At 35.7% G+C, this 17,173-nt stretch overlaps 1 protein-coding gene across 3 annotated transcripts; it reads left to right on the forward strand.

Annotated features, from left to right (window-relative positions):
• Nucleotides 1-855: 855 nt before the first annotated feature.
• LOC146167068 (ATP-binding cassette sub-family C member 4-like) lies at nucleotides 856-17,173 on the forward strand. Of its 3 annotated transcripts, XM_083390803.1 has the most exons (29): nucleotides 858-1,037; nucleotides 1,121-1,231; nucleotides 1,441-1,561; nucleotides 2,007-2,216; nucleotides 2,531-2,620; nucleotides 3,201-3,364; nucleotides 3,535-3,660; nucleotides 3,954-4,092; nucleotides 4,401-4,511; nucleotides 4,903-5,049; nucleotides 5,517-5,618; nucleotides 6,183-6,374; nucleotides 6,919-7,131; nucleotides 7,494-7,562; nucleotides 7,660-7,765; nucleotides 8,283-8,350; nucleotides 8,505-8,674; nucleotides 10,773-10,912; nucleotides 11,048-11,194; nucleotides 11,380-11,459; nucleotides 11,894-12,044; nucleotides 12,281-12,400; nucleotides 12,921-13,138; nucleotides 13,810-14,004; nucleotides 14,588-14,746; nucleotides 14,873-14,962; nucleotides 15,675-15,847; nucleotides 16,449-16,554; nucleotides 16,757-17,173. In XM_083390803.1, the coding sequence occupies exons 1-29, from the start codon at nucleotides 967-969 to the stop codon at nucleotides 16,892-16,894; spliced, it is 3,927 nt and encodes a 1,308-aa protein (XP_083246929.1). In that variant the 5' UTR covers nucleotides 858-966; the 3' UTR covers nucleotides 16,895-17,173. The 3 variants fall into 3 exon arrangements, 2 of the variants coding, with proteins under 2 accessions (XP_083246930.1, XP_083246929.1); XM_083390804.1 differs by lacking the exon at nucleotides 2,531-2,620 and having other exon boundaries at nucleotides 856-1,037; XR_014498978.1 differs by lacking the exons at nucleotides 15,675-15,847; nucleotides 16,449-16,554; nucleotides 16,757-17,173 and having other exon boundaries at nucleotides 13,810-14,017.

Raw genomic sequence — 17,173 nt, forward strand, 5'->3', positions numbered from 1 at the left:
TCGTTAACTCCAGGTGTGTTTCTCTAACGTGTCGGTTCCACACCGTTAATCAATTTTCAAACTTTTTCTCAGTTCTTGAGCTTGAGCGTAGCCTACTGTACTTTACAAAAGCTAACGGTAAAATGTTTTAGGGTTGATAGACCTCGGGCGTTTCACATAATAGAAAATGATTAATAAACACGATATAAAAAGGCAAGTCATGAAAGGTTTAAATCTGTGTTTTAATTAGGAGGAAATTAAAAAGTGTTGATTTAGTATGCGCCAAAGCCGTTAAGCAGTACAAAAGTATGGCTGACTTGTTATAGTGCAGTAGCCTAAGGCTAAACGATTTTATTTTAAGTGTGTTTCTAGATTTCAGCGTTGCCTAAAAACATCCAAAGTCCCTTGACGGGGTGCGCTTGTTGTATATATTTGGTCGGGGGGTATATTTTCAGAGAAAGTGTTTATTTTATTGTATTTTAAAAGAGTAAATGCTCTTTTAACTGCTATAGCTGTCTTAAAGCCGCAAAACTGGTCAATGTGACTGTGGTCAAAAGCGCTGGGCGTCATGTTTGTGCGATTCAAAACTACAGAATTCGCGTGACACTGAACGCGGCCAGATATAGCAGTCCGACATTTAAAACCCGAACAGAAAATCACTGTAAGTGTACGCATTGCGCGAAAGAGGATACCAAGCTATGACGCACGTGGGACGTTGTGGGTCTTTTAATCTGGGTTAAAATTTGGGGACAGGACGGCTTCTCGTATAAACACAGGAAGTTCTGTTGCAACTAACCTTTGTGCACCGGCGGTTTGTATATGTAGGTTAACACCAATTGCACAATTAATCAACGGTTGCTACAGGTATAAGCCCCAACTAACGTACATGTTATAATTTTTGGTTGTTTGCCAAAACTGTTACTTGATAACGGTGTTGGTCTTTCGAGAAAAAAAGAACAAGAAAGGCCTCTTCAGGTTACTTCGAAGATGGTTCGTCAAAATGAGTTGCGACCCAACCCTTTGAAAACGGCAAGTCTTCTATCTTCTTTGACTTTCTGGTAAGCAACGCAAGCTTGCTAATTGTACATTAATGAACGTTGAACTTAAAGCCATGGCAACGGCAAAAATTAAACTTCTTCAGGTGGATGAACGACGTGTTTAAGCTTGGCAACAATAAGGACCTTGAAACTCGAGATTTGTACCAACTTCTTGAGAGCGACACTTCATCGGCGACCTGCGACCGTTTAGAAAGGTAGAAAGGTTGAAAACATGATAAAAATCAAGGAATTTTTTTTAAGAAGAATAACGCGATTTGACAAAACGCCAATATAAGGACGAGGATTTAAATAAATTATAGAACTTTTTATTCATGTTTTAAATCAAATTCATCGACCCGTTTTGTAAGCTAAGTTTAGTCTTGTCTGTGACTCGCATCTAATTATTTCGCGTTCATTTCAACAGACAATGGAACCTAGAAATCCAGCGAGCAAAGGATGACGGCAAGCGACCGAGTCTAATGAAAGCAGCGTTCAAGACCTTTCTCTATCAGTGGCTGACGTGCGGTGTACTGTTAACGCTGAAAGTATGTGGTCGGGTTAATATAATGAAAAGTATATCACCTTTTTATATAGGTCTTTGTTATCTGGTTTATATAGAAGACAATTAGTGTTTCATTTAAGGCAACTAACTCGCAAATAGGCAGCACCACAAGCAGATTATTTGTACAATTGAATTTGGCTTCACCCTCACTTGTAGAATTGCAATTTAAAAAATAAAAAAATATCTTAGATTTAAAGAATAATTAGCAATACACCTGGACAAAGTGTACAGACAACAAAAGGACGAAATGCATGAAAATCAAATCAAAACTTAAAAGGGTGTTTCTTCGTACTTTTTAATTTATAAATTTGAAGTTCTTTTAGGAGTTTGCTAACTCAGTCTTAAAATTTCCATGCCCACCAAAGCAAATAGTCCGAAAAATTTGTTTTGAGGTTTTATTGCTGACAAAAGTTGTTAACCGCGTTTAGGAAACCCTAGCCGTTTTAAACGCGCTATGGGTGGCTGGCCTTGTCAGTTACTTCGAGGGCAGATCCACTTTGACTGACGCCTACATTTACGCCACAATAATCACGGTTACGGCACTGCTCTTTACTTTTCTGCATCAGTGGTACTTTTTCAAATGCGAGCGACTTGGCTGGCACCTCCGGATCGCTACGTGTGCTCTCATGTATAAAAAGGTAAATAAACCATTTCGGGTATTTTTCTTAAGGCTTTAAAAGCAAAATTAATTAACAAGTAACTTTAAACTTCTGCTTTCAAGATTTACGCCAAGGAAAGTAATTTGCGTACAGTAGACACAGTCATTTGATCTACGAGCCATAACCTTGTGTTCTTGAAACATGTTTTTCCCTCACCGTATGCAATTTAAATGCGATACCTAAGACAGAAACTCACTCTGTATAAAGAAAAGCTTTTGGGGCGCGCATAATGTATGTTTTGGCCAGAAGCTGCAGTTAAAACAGCAATTGGTTAAAGGCGTATTATTTACCAGACTCTGAAATTGAGCGGAAAGTCTCTTTCAAGCACAACGACTGGTCAGATCATCAATCTTGGAGCCACCGATGTCATAAGATTTGATATGGTATTGTTTGCAATGTATTTTCTTTCCATGCGATAATGCCAACAATATTGTACCCTCGCTTTAAACACAATTGTTCTCTCTGAATATCCTTATCGAATAACAGTGTTGATAAAAAGTGGTATTTTTCGCAATATTGGGTAATTTATTATTAAAAGAATAAAATGAAGGAATTTATGCTTAATTAATAAAAACTAAATATTAAAATTTTGTATTTTTGTATTTTTGTTTAAAAACTCGTATGCCAAGTTTGGCATGGTTTGTTAAACTACCTAATTACGTCGGTTAAAAGTAAATTATAGAAAGTTGTACGCTACCCATACATTTTTGTATCTATTTAGTAAATATATGTGTAGGGTACTAATGGAGTTTTGTTACGATACGGTTTGTTAACTGTTGTTGTATCTGATGTTTTTGCACATAACCCTTACAACCGCTAAACAACAAAACAGTCGCAATTAAAACGGCATAGACCTAGCAAATTGTATTATTGATAGTGTATTCAAGTGGCTGATTACTTAAATATTTAAAAAAGTGGTGTTACGTGCGACCGTTTTTTATTCTGCAATTTACTCGACCGCAGTTTTTTTACTTTCTCCACTATTTCTGGTTGGGACCCTTGCAAGCAGTGGTAGCAACCTACCTTATCTGGCGGGAAATTGGGGTCTCCTCATTGGTCGGACTGGGGATCCTTGGAGTTGCGCTGGCCAGTCAAGGAGTCATTGGTCGTCTCTTCGGAAAAATCAGGTTTAAAAAGAATTAAGTGAGAATTTAAAATAAAATTATCGAATCCAAACAACCATGTTATCAGGGATCAAAACTGTTGTTTTTCCTGTGCAAATAATTTGATATACCAACAACAAACTGTATTTAAAATAAGAATATTTCCAAAGGGATTAATAAAGGTGGTTTTTCAGAGGAAAAACCGCCCTTCAAACCGACAAGCGAATCCGAATGATGAACGAACTGCTTGTGGCCATGAGGATTGTGAAGCTCTACGCCTGGGAGAAGCCCTTTTCTGCATTAGTTCGATCGATTCGAAGGTTAGGGTTGCAATTTACCGATATATATTTAAAAAAACGTAGATTTTTTATATTGTTGTACGGCTTTGCCATGTGATTATTTTACTGTAACACGTACTGAAGGTCGTTTTAGTCGAAATATTTCCTTTTAAGGAAAGTGTAATTCTATGTTCTTTAAAGGTTTTTAAACAATGGCAAAAATGGTGTTTGGTAGAATAATTGTATAAAAAACTCTAAATAATAAATTTTACGTAAGGTTTGCTTCTATTTTATGTGCTTTAAACCAGAAAAAAATTTAACTGTTTTTTTTTCAGGCGAGAAATCAAGACAATTTTATTCTCGTCGTACTTAAAAGCTGGTAACTACGCAATAATGTTCGTTTCGTATCGCCTCATGGTTCTAGCAACATTTGTTGTCTATGTTAAACTGGGAGGCGTCTTGTTGCCCTCAAAGGTAAGTTAGAGAGTTTTCAAAAATGAAGTTTTTTCGTTTGGCCGAACTGTAAAGTGGGGATGATTTGGCATTTTAGTCTGGGTAAATTTAATAAGAGTAATTTCAGAATCAATGAAAATAAAATAACTGTTATGCGGAAACATGGATTCTATATAAGAAGAAAAATTGCCGTATATATGAGAAGCTATAAACCTTGTATCTTGACCCACAGTTCGGTAAACTGTTTGCTTGAACAACCTAGAATGGTATTTTTATTTTGGAAATTTAAACAGCACTTCCAGTCGTTTTGTTATGTGCATGCTTTCTAGATCTTCTTTACACTCACACTGTTCAGCGCCCTTCGGTTTCCGCTAGGCGAATGCCTACCTCATGCTGTTGAAACTCTATCAGAGTCAAAGATTAGCTTTAAGCGAATTCAGGTAAAGAATATTTTGGTACACGAAAAAAACAACTTCTTGTTACATTGGCAGTTACGTTTTGTTGTAACTATATGCCAAGCCATAATTCGTCGTGATTCGTTAAACAAAAACATTTAGCTGACTTAAACGCACTATGGGCGATTGAACGAACGATATTGTACCTTCACTAATTACACGCCTAAGTGTGTAGACTTTTTGTGGCTTTATTCCGCCTTACGTACGCAGCCTATTCCTACACTCAAAAGAAGGAGCGAACAGTAGCCTCTTTAAGAATTTTCCACACGAATTTTTATTTGAACTAAAATATTTTACAGACATTTGTAAGAAGCCTTTTTTATCTATTTAATTATGCTTAAAAAGGTTTTGCAATTGTATTTATTGCGTACTTCAGAAGTTTTTGTTTCTTGACGAATTCAACATCCCTGACGGCGCTAATGTGGATGCGAACACCGAACCCTCGGAAGAATGTGATTCGATCACGTTCCAAAACTTCACGGCATCCTACGACGACGTTAATCTTGCTTTTGTCAATGATGCGGTAAGCTTGTACGTCAGTGAAGGATCTAGGTACACCAACGTTGTGAATATGCACCCGTTGATTATAGTTCTCGGACCGATGCCTTTATTAGACACAGACAAGCAAGCTAAAAACATTGAATTGCGGTCTCAAAAAAAATCGACTCTGTTAGTTTGCTGAACAAAGCTTTCAGCTTTTGTGCCCTTTCCTCTAAAAGCGCATTAGCTATTACCAACAAATCACAGGATGGTTTACATTCTGAGTAACAGCGTTTTTTTATAAATTTTTTTTTATAAGTTATGGTTACCCATCGAAGACTTAGGCTACTTGAGGTAAAATGACTAATTATGTTGAAACCTAAGTTTTCTGTTTAAAGTCGCCATATTCCCATATGCAAAAACAAACTTTACTATACAAATTGAATAGGCACATTTCAACCGTGTATCCTTTGACGAAAAGCCCTCAATTCAGATTTACTTTCCATACAGGACGTCACTGCATTCAAGAAAAACATTGTTCTGGACGAAATCAACCTGAAATTTCAGCAAGGCGAGTTAATCGCTGTCGTCGGTCCAGTAGGCGCTGGGAAGGTAAATTATGAATTTCTAATATGAATTAAATGTAGGAGAGAAACCAAGCTATTGTGAAAAACGTTTTATTTTTGGACCTAGGCCTTCAGAAGTATGGGTAATTTTATACTCGAGAGTCAGTTATATCAAGTGTGCATGTGACGAAAACATGTTTTTTCGAGGAAGCAAAAATATATGTTTCAATGCTTAAATTTAACAAGAGCTTGCAAATACAAAGAGGCTTACAAATGCTAAAATGAGGCTGCTTTCTTTAAATACCATGTCCCATTAAAATTTGAATTGTTTCTTCGTACAAAGTAAGGTATATTTTGTTAATGTAATAGAAAATGTGATTAAACATGGGGGAGAGGGCGCCAATTTTATAGTTTACCCCGGGGCGCAAAATACCCTGGCTACGCTTCTGAATATGACCTAAAGATTATTATAAGGCCGATGTATAAACTTATTCTCATATTACTTCTATTCGTATTTCAACAAGAGTCTCAACATGTGTTGTTGAGTCAGGTACGTTTTATTGATAATGCAATGTTTTGAAACAAAGAGTAAAAACTTGTTCTGATTTAGTCGTCACTTCTGAGCGCCGTACTAGGGGAACTCCCAGCCAAGTCGGGTCGTATTGAGAGTCGGGGTCAGATGGTGTACGCGGGGCAGATCCCCTGGGTCTTCTCGGGGTCGGTAAGGGAGAACATCCTCTTCGGAAAGGAATTTGATACAGAGAGATTGGATCAAGTCATTAAGGCGTGTGCTCTTACCAAGGTATGTTCATCAGAATTTGAAATTCTCCAAATTTCCAAATTTAGCAATGCTATTTTTGACCACACGCCGTTAAGTTTTTAAATGTTTGAAAATTACGATAATAATGTCTGATAATATCGTATCGTGCCCGATACCCGATGCCAAGTAATTAGGCTTGAAAAAGTTTCGGTGCCGATTCGATTTTAATTTGATTCGTGCATGTCATGATTTACGATCCAACCTGAATTTTTTCCAACTTGAATGGTAAAGAAAAAGGTAAATAAACAATAAAAATCAATTATAGAATTAACTGGAAAACATTTAAAAAAGTGAATTACTAAACAAACAACATATATATATATATATAACTGAAAAACTTTACGTTTGCTGGTTTAAGTCAATAATTTAGTTTATTGAACCATAGTAATTACCTCATTCGGTGTCATGTCGGACTGCGTATGTTTTTCCCAAACTACCAGGTACCTATGTAGAAATAAACCCGACGGACATCTACTGTTATGACTATTAAAAAATATTTTGTAGAAACATTTAGATATATTTAAAGGACTTGAAATCCCTGAAGAATGGCGACCTGACACTGATTGGTGAAAGGGGGGTTACCCTGAGCGGGGGCCAAAAGGCCCGGGTGAGCCTGGCCCGGGCGGCCTACAGGAGGGACAGCGACATCGTGCTTATGGACGACCCCCTGAGCGCGGTGGACGCCGCCGTGGCTAACCAGCTCTTCGATGAGTGCATTTGTGGACTCTTCAAAGACAAGGTTTTAGGCAATTAAAAGAAACGGTTTAAAATGCCCCTGTTTATGACAAAGAAACATATGCACTTTTTCATGCCTTTCAAATCTCATGAGTCTAGATTCTAGAATAATACATATTTTTCGATCCCTGAACTTGCAAGGTCCTTAATTAAATTTTTCCGTAAGCTTTAGTATTTGTTGTCTGGTTGTTAAAATGTTTAAAGAAAGTCTTGTTGTTGGCAATTCTATTACTTAATAATATATGCTTGTTTCGATTTAGTTTTGTCAACAATCTAGCAATATAAGCCCGTTACTAGTTATAAAACGTTTTTAGTTTACATCTATTTAATTCCATCAAGTTCATAAAACAACCAATTTCTGCACAGACTCGTATTGTTGTCACACATCAATTGCAATTCTTAGAGAAAGTCGACAAAATCGTCGTATTAAAGGAGGTAGGTTATCACTGTAAAAACGCCTTTTTAAGATTAACATATAAGAATAAATTATTTTATTGAGAAATTGCTGAGAAATGACCATGTGTTTTTAAAGGGCAAAGTTGCCGGGTTTGGAAGCTTTGCTGAGCTAAAAGCTGATGGGACAGATTTTGTAACTTTACTGAACCATGAAAATGATGACCAGGCGAAATTCATTACAGGTGTTAAGCTATAGGCTAAGTTCAGCCTTTCACAAGTTCAACATGCGTAATACTTAAACCTATCATGACTAGCACTGTTTTTACAAAGTTAACCTTATTAAAACAGGCATGATTTAGTAACTTAACCTTGGTTAATGTAAAAAATAATTTAATTTTTCAGTCATAATAGTTTTAAATTTCGGGTAACTATAGATGTATTTGCATGAACTAAATTCTATATGAAAGCACTATTTTAAGTATAATTAATTGCGTTTATTCCGGGACTTGGGTAGTAGTATAAAAAAATTATAAACGACTACAATTTCAAAGCATTACAAAGCTTCAGTCTTTAACAAATTGTTGATACTGTAAAAATCATGATCAAATGATATTTGAGATACGGTTGATGGGCGTATACTTAAACATATTGTGACATAGATTATATTGACAAAAATGAATGTTGAAAAACCCTAAATTACACTTGTCATAATGCTATGCTATGTTTAATTTTGATTTACACATCACTTTTGGCGAAAAGGTAACACATCACTTTTGGCGAACGACCTGGATCTAATTGATAATCCGGAAGAGCAAAATGATGTAAAGGTATTATACAACAAGATTTAGTTTTTTTCGGATTTTTAACAATCTCTACCAATCGTACATTTGACAATGAAAATCACTATAACATTATTCAAATTTGTAACTATCGTGTGTTTTTAAAATGGACTAGGTACCTTTAGATTGCTTTACCTTATAGGCAGATTACGTGTCCGATATTACTGAAGAGACTAAAGCCCAGGGAAGCATCGGATTTAAATGCCTCATAAAATACTTGGCCAGCGATAAACTAGGATTCGCCGTACTTGTGTTCCTCATAATAGTCAATCATGTGCTGTACGTTATTTGTGACTGGTGGATTTCTGTTTGGTAAGTGATATATACTTATACCATTTAACATGCCCACATACCTGCCATTGTTAAAGCTTACGGGGTGCTTATAATGTCTATAAACTAGACGGGGTGCTGTTGTTGTATATTTTGTCGGGGGGTATATTTTCAGGGCTTATTCTTTTTATTTTATTTTTTGAAGTGTTAGTGGGCCGTTTTTAGTGGCGTTATTTACCACGGTTACACTTGAATATTATTAATTTCACTTTGGTTTTTGGTTTAGTATATACTTTGCATGTTTCCTTAACTTGTTTCTGGAAGCAAAACAGATATGGGAAAAATAATTCCCGCCACCACCTATAACAGGGGCTCCTAAACTTTTTTTACCGCGGACACTTACAAATTTGTTTTGCTTTGCGATGGCCGCGATAGGCAAAAACGTTTCAAAAATGACGTCATAAATGGATGTCACAATACAAATAGACTTCCTGAATCTGCTGATTTCGTTCAAAAATGTAAAAGGAAAATATGGTCTAAATATCCTACTCTGTTTTATTTCTAATTAAACTTATCTATGACAAATTTATTACTTCTTAAATATAGACTAATATTTTAATTAGGCCGTTATGGACCCCCTAAAACTAGTTCACGGACCCCAGTTTAAGATCCCCTGACCTATAGTTTAGATGCGAAAGGAGTATACTACCAAGAGATTCATTTCATTACACGTTTGCTTGTAAAGACTATGTAAAATTAATTTCAGAACCTTTTTTTCATTTAGAATATTCACCATATATATATTGATTGCCATTTTATCGCCTCAAAATAACAATCCCATTCCAAGAGACAGTGACAAACTTGACGCCTAAAAGCTTTACCTTCAAGGATGGTATATGGCGACACAGTTGTCGGGCGCCATGTAAAAGCTTCTAGAAATGCCTTCCTGCGTTGTACGACGTGTCAACTTTGTTACGTGGCTTTGCCTTTTTATTTATTACCAGTTACCACGACAATAAATTAAAATACGGCGAGGTATTTGGGGAATGTTGGAAAAATACATTTCATAAACAGTCTTTATTTATAAAATGCGTACGGCTATGCTATTAAATTTTGTGCAGCAAACAGATTTTAAGGGCAAATATAATCAAACTTCCATATGGTTTAACGCCTATGATTATAGCTATGCTTTTCCAACCTCTGTAAATACATTTTTTGTTTTTTTTACCATGCCTTGGTCCGCGCAATCACAACTAAAACAGACTACATTGAAAAGTGGCTCTTCTTAGTAAAATTATATTTTGTCTTTACTAAACAACACATTTCACGGCGGCAAATTTAAATGCGAAAGCTGGTGGCAGTTGTTCCTGGAACAACATGCGAAACTGGTGCCGACAGAGAGGTCTACACTGCCACCAGCTTTCGCATTTAAATTTGCCGCCGTGAAATGTGTTGTTTAGTAAAGACAAAATATAATTTTACTAAGAAGAGCCACTTTTCAATGACAAGTAGTATTTTCCAAGTGGAAATGGATGATGCCTGACGCTTTATCGCTTCGCGAGCAGAATAAAAAACGAATATGTATGAAACTTGTGTTGGAAATATTTTACCTCTAGACAGGAGCAGATAGCTATAAAGAACCAAAATTATGACGTCACGCTATTTTAGGTTTTTTGTCCCCAATGCATGGCCCCTAGAGGTTTATATTCATCAAACTCTCATGCGCACCTACTAACCACTCTACACCATATCTGAAAATTTGAAAACTCTATGATTTATGCTTTTTGTACGAAGCGGCAAAAATCGATTTGAAAATACCTAAGCAAACTAAAAAGGTTAGCTGCAAAAACAAGATATGTCCACAAATTAATTTTCGGACCATATAATATAGCTTCAATTTGGTTGAAAGTGTTTCTGCTTTGTTTCCACAATAGAGTTTAATTTGCTATTTAAAAGTGAATTTTGTTTTTTTATTACTCTACAATTTTAGTTAATTTGGACGAACAAAAATTCGGACAAAAATTTATCGACCCATTAATTCGTAAACTTTAATGTATTTGTATTATGGGACCACTAATGTCAGTCCACGCCCCTTATCGCTGTGAACATATGAGTTTATCTGCATCTTGATGGTTTACAGGGGAGAGCAGTCAAGTTTATTCCATGCCAATGTTTTACCATCAGCACTAAATAACTTTAGCCAAAACACCACTATACCATTCACAACAGCGCACGTGGAACTAAATTTTGACGATGACTACTATATTCTTGGAATGACATGTAAGTGCATATATTTCTATACAAGCCTACCATTTCTACCAAGTATCAAGCAAACTTTTTCCTTAAAAACATTTTATGAAAGTGAACGAGAGTTTAAAATGTCAAAGAATCCATAGCGATTTAACATTTTTTTAGATCTTACCCTCGCTTTTGTCGCCGTTATGTTCATCCGCGCTATTGATCAAAACCACCACTTGGTGGTGTCGGGGAAGCGCATGCACGACAAGATGTTGTCAGCCATTTTGAAAGTACCGATAAGATTCTTCGACGTCAACCCAGTCGGTATATAAGTCAAGCTTTCAGTTAAAATATAGAAGTGATACCCAAATTAATGTTTTTTTTAACCCTAATTCTTTTTAATACCTTACTTTTTTAACGTTGCTGCTTGATGTGTTCTGTAATCTTTCCATCGAAATAAGGAGTTATTCGTTCAAAAAAATTTTTCATGCAAAAATTTGATCTTGTAGGTCGAATACTGAATCGTTTCTCCAAAGACATGGGACAAACCGACGAACTGCTGCCCTGGTCGTTCCTTGATTTATCCTTCGTAAGAAATATCGTAACATCTATAAAATTCCAATTTGTAGCATAACTTTGTTGAAGTCCAGTTGTTTGAACAAAATAGCATAAAAAGTCCAAGTGCAGGTGCAAACATTATTTGTACCAAAAATATGTTTGTAGCTGAGAAAGACGTTCAATTACTTCCAAAATATTTTCTGAATGTGTTAAAAAGTAGAAAAAAGCTAATTAAAAAAGTCAACATCTAATTATTTTGTTATAAACATTGAGTCACACCAGCCATTTAAAAACATGAATGGCATTCGACTTCCAGTAAAATTAAATTACAAAATTAGGAACAGAACATTGTCTGTGTTATCTTTGTCAAGGACGCCATAAATCCACAATATTGTCTAGTCTTTAAAAAAACAAAAATCAAGTCAAAGACACCTGAACTATACCGATATAATTGATTTTATTCAGATAGCGGTTTTATCGATTTCAATTGTCATATTTTGTGCCGTCCTCAACTACTTCATACTGATCATTGTAATCCCTCTCGTTCTGTATTTCATCTGGTTACGTCACTATTACGTCAACACATCACGTACCATCAAGCGCATCGAAGGAGCAAGTGAGATAAATCCGTTTGAACAGTTATTGTTTGCAATTGTATTCAACAAACATCAAACAATGTCACATTACAGTTCTCCTACTGTTACGCATTTTGATAATAATTCATATACCAGTTTATTGACTCATATTCCAGTTTCCTTGGAAAAAGTTATTCCTGAAATAACTTGGCCTTATCAGAAGTTTAAAGAAACAGGATTCCACGATAGATATAAGTGTATATTTTGATCTTTTCAGACAGGAGTCCAGTATTTTCCCACCTTTCTTCCACACTGCAAGGAATGTCTACTGTGCGTGCATTTGGTATGCAAGACGTGTTCAACGAGCGATTCCACGAATATCAAGATTTACATAGCAGTAAGATTACCGTCTTCACCTGAAAATCGTATTATCAGGTTTTGTGTGACTCTAATTTTTGACTTGTCTGTCAACCTTGTCGAAGGACTTGCCTAAAACCTTTAGTCAAATGTGATTTTCTTGAATTATTTTGGCCACATACGTTACTTTGTGAAGCGTAACTCATCAGATTTACGTATCACCGGCTAAAGTCATTCGTACTGCACTGCAAAATTATTTGGCGTACTTTTATTTTGACGATCTATTTCAGTACAATTTTGTTTTCCTACACTTTTTGCAGGTGGAGCAAAATTGTCTACATGTTTTGCAAATATATTTCGCTGGAACCATAACTAGTTATTTTTATTGGGTGCTGATACAATTGAATAGATTTATTTTAATTTGCATTGCCAACACACGAAAAAAATTGTCCTTATATTTGGCGGGTCGTGTCTTGTAAGTCTTTAAGTATATTCTTGCGTTTATTTTGCAAAACGAGGCGGCATACCAACCTCGTGCCGTATCAAGCAATTATTTTTAGGTTCATGGTTTATGTTCTTGGGTGGAAAAAGGTGGTTTAGCGTCCGCCTGGAAGTCATTAGCGACATGTTCATTGGAGCAATTTCCTTCATTTCTGTCATCACTTCTTCCCTGGTGGACATAAACGCAGGGAGTGTGGGACTCATCCTGACCTATTCACTCCAGCTTATTGTAGATTTCCAGTGGTGCATTCGGCTCAGCACCGTTGTGGAAAACCTGGTGGGTAAATAAATATTTTTTTTACATTTTCCGTGTTCCTGTGCATATACGCTACTCGCTTTTAAGTTATTTCACCTTGCCTGGCATTGCTTGAAAATACATACATGTCTGGCATTGCTTGAATAACTACATTTCCCATGAATAATTGGATGGTTAACTTACTTGGATCTTTCCCAGCTGAGACCGTTTAATTTACTTTCTCTGGATTCCAAATATTGCGAATATCACTAAATCTCGTTATAAAGTTACTAAATCACTGGGTATGTTTATATAGATTTATTGTAGATTAAGTGGATTTCTAGTGTCGCTAGAAGTATTTAATCATACTTAAGTTTACCATGATCAATGGATTAAATAAAACATTTAAAACACGTATAAGGCAAAATTCATAAGTTTAATAGTTATAGATTGATTCATGGAGGTATTAGCGATCATAATAATTTGATTATCAAAGGGATTAAAACAAATCTTACTGATCCTGTCTCCTTTGGACCTGCCAAAAATATTATTCAGTAAGGAATTGGTAGACACTGACCCTATTTTTGATTTTATAGTTGTTTGTAGCGATTTTAAAAACTTTCATTTTGTTTGTCTGTATCGATATAAAATTGCTATAAATCAAATGTTGCATTTACAAAATTCGTTCAAGTAATTTAATTTCTCCGTTATAGATGACGTCAGTCGAAAGAATCCAACAATATTCTAAGCTGACACCAGAGGCGCCCCACGTCGTGCCTGAAACCGACCCTGGGCACAATTGGCCCTCCAGGGGCAACATTAGGTTCCAAGATGTTTCTTTTGCTCATTACCAAGGTGGACCAGATGTGCTTAAGCAGATCAGCTTTGAGACAAACATGGATGAAAAGGTTAAGTATAACAGTTAAGCAACATGTTTTAGATTTAAGTCGTTCAGCATTCTATTAAACTTAAATGGTTCAGTTTATACTTTATTGATTTATTTGCATGTAGATTTGAGAAAAACTTGATAATTTTATAATAAATAATTTTGCGATGTTTTATTTGTTGGGTTGCTTAAAAAGCAGGTTAAAAAAGAATTACATAAAGCTGACATATACACAAATTAAACCTATCATTACCAAACGTGTATCCTGTGTTAAATTCAAAAAAGTACTTTGGGGTAGGCGACATATAATAACCGGTCAAAGTAAAGCGCAGTTGTTTCTGTTTTACATGTTTTATTATCTATCTTAAGATTCTGGTTAACGCATGATAATATTTTTTTGCTCCCTATTATTTTTTTTATAATTAAGGATAGACACTGGTTTTACAAGGACGCTTGTATAAATGAAAAGATAAAACAAAACAAAAAATTAGGTACTTAAGCTAAACATGACTTAAAAGCTATATCCGACGGTGTACTCTTCATGTGATACAAACATAAGCGGTTTAATAACAGCGTGTTTTAATTTTAAATATGTTACATTTCAGCTTGGAATCGTGGGTCGTACCGGAGCGGGAAAAAGTTCTCTTATTGCGACACTGTTCCGCTTGAACGAGCACAGCGGAGGTAAAGTTTTCCTTGATGACGTCGACATTTCCACGATCGGTTTGACAAAGCTTCGTTCCTCGATGTCGGTGATTCCACAGGTAAATAATTTATTTAACCTCAAGAAAATGTAGCATCTTACAATCATACAGCTTTGAATAAGGCAATGTCAGAATGTAATCTTTCCGTAAGAAGTATAATTCAACAATTAAAATAATTGCTTTCAGGACCCTGTTCTATTTGCGGGAAGCCTTCGCAAAAACCTGGATCCCTTTTCGGTTTACACAGATCAAGAAGTTTGGAATGCCCTAGAGAAGGTATTTAAAAATATATGTTGCGTAATGTATACTCACAGTTGTATTCACAATGCTAGTTGCCAAATCATTTGAATGGCTAAAATTAATTGAGCGTTGCTTATATTTAAGCATTTCTAACACAAGAGCATAAACCGTGAAATAGTTGCCAAATTATACCAAATTAGTTTTTCCGGTATTTTTTAATATGTGTAGCTATGCCTCGTTTTGGGTTCCAGTTAGAGGTTGAACAAATGCTGACACATTTTACTATAAATTTGATAACTTTTTCGTTATAGCCACAACATTTGCACATTTGAACTAGATAAAACCCGTGATATGTGTATACCACATTACGACAGAAACGAACACGGTCTTTGTACTTATTCATATTTTTAGCCATTAGGCCGTGGAAAAACGCGTAGAAAACAATCAGTGCACCACACGAACCTAATGCGACCAAAAATGAACATTACCAACCGAAGGCATGTTGTTTAAATAAAGTATGCAGATGAATCGAAATAGCTCCTCAGGAAATGATTTCTCCAACGACGACGCACTAAGTCGCCTTATTCAGTGTGAATGACAACGAACACTCGACTTATATAGGCCTTTGGAAACTTTGAAAACAAAATGAATTTCCAGAGGAGCTATTTTCGTGTAGATCATACTATTTACAAATTTGACCATGACATTGGTCACTGTAGCGTTGGATTACTGACTCATTATAATGTAGGTCGAAATGAAGAAAATGGTGGAGAGCTTTCCGTCCAAGCTTGAGATGGAAATTTCCGAGGCCGGATCGAACTTGAGCGTGGGCCAGCGTCAGCTGATCTGCCTCGCCCGAGCTGTGCTGAGGAAGAACAAGGTGCTGGTGGTTGACGAGGCAACAGCAAATGTAGATCTAAGGTATAATTGTGCTGCTATGGATTAGGAAAGATTAAAGTTTTTCTAACCATGTATATATTATTAAAAAGGGAATCGTAAAGCAACCTATCAAAAGTCAACAGTATGTTACGACTCTAAAATATGATGTTGAAATTGGTTTGCGAGGACCAAGGGATTACGACATAAAACAAAACAACTCCAGAAATAGGTGTTTTCAGTCGAAATGAGACAGATAGAGTCAATTCTAAATACATTAGGAAAGGTGCCAAAGTGTTTTTTCCAATAACCGCTTTTCTTTTGAAAATGTCATTCACAATTATAAGTTGCACACCAAGATTCTAATTACGCCTTTATGGACCCCCTAAACTGGTTCACTTACCTCCAATGGGTTCACGGACCCCACCAGTTCAACAAACCTGTTACGTTGTTCTTTGTCCGTGCAGCGATTATTTAATTGGTGTTTTTCTTAGTTTATTTAGATTTTAGCTTAGCAAGAACCATTGTAAATTATAGGAGAGAACACGTGCAAAACCATATTCTAAGAAACATCAATCAAATTATGCCATTAATCGATTTTTTTTGCAATTATAAAATTAAGTATTTATGTTTATCTGCTATATAGAACCGATGCGCTCATTCAGAAAACGATCCGCGAAACTTTCAGGGACTGCACCGTGTTGACAGTCGCTCATCGGATCGAAACCATCATCGATTGCGACCGCGTTATGGTGAGAGTTAAGCTTGTTGCAAGGTTACAGGGGATTCTCAGAGATTCATTTGAATGCGCAAGTTTCCCAAGTGTAGTGATATTTCGTCTCAAAGTTAACAAATACTTTAGGAACATTTAAAATGTACCTAAAATTACATTGCATTTTTAAAACATTACCAAAAAAAGACAAAAGTATGATATATTTACCTGATTCCGCTTAGGTATTAAATGACGGAAGAATAGATGAATTGGATTCTCCACACAATCTACTAAGAAACAAAAGTGGAACCTTCAGCAAAATGGTCAACTCTGCTGGAGCCGCGAGTAACAAAGAAATAAAAGAAATGGCCAAAAAATAAGCTTTTTTTAGTTTTTTTTTAACTTTACAATAAAATATACAGTTTGTGGTATTATCTTTCGCATATGTACTGCCTTCAGACGAAATTATTGTAAGGCAGCGATAGGACAATAAATGACGATTTCGTTAAACAATTAAAGGATTACCAAAAAATTAACTATAAAATTGATCTTGATCATTCTATTAAAGTAACAATATTTCAATTAACTAGTCGACCCATACTGCATAACTTTTTACATTGATGTTTGTTCAATTTCCAAAGTTTTTATTAAAAGCATTT

The sequence above is a fragment of the Ascidiella aspersa genome, chromosome 1 (genome assembly GCF_963924565.1).
Source record: "Ascidiella aspersa chromosome 1, kaAscAspe10.2, whole genome shotgun sequence".
Taxonomy (NCBI): Eukaryota; Metazoa; Chordata; class Ascidiacea; order Phlebobranchia; family Ascidiidae; genus Ascidiella; species Ascidiella aspersa.

Bases quoted from the DNA above. Each gene is read 5' to 3' on its own strand.
- LOC146167068 (XM_083390803.1), top strand. From the start codon at position 967: ATGGTTCGTCAAAATGAGTTGCGACCCAACCCTTTGAAAACGGCAAGT. The intron at 8,675-10,772 runs GTAAGTGATATA...GATGGTTTACAG, and splicing joins GACTGGTGGATTTCTGTTTG to GGGAGAGCAGTCAAGTTTAT. The intron at 12,045-12,280 runs GTGAGATAAATC...TGATCTTTTCAG, and splicing joins CAAGCGCATCGAAGGAGCAA to ACAGGAGTCCAGTATTTTCC.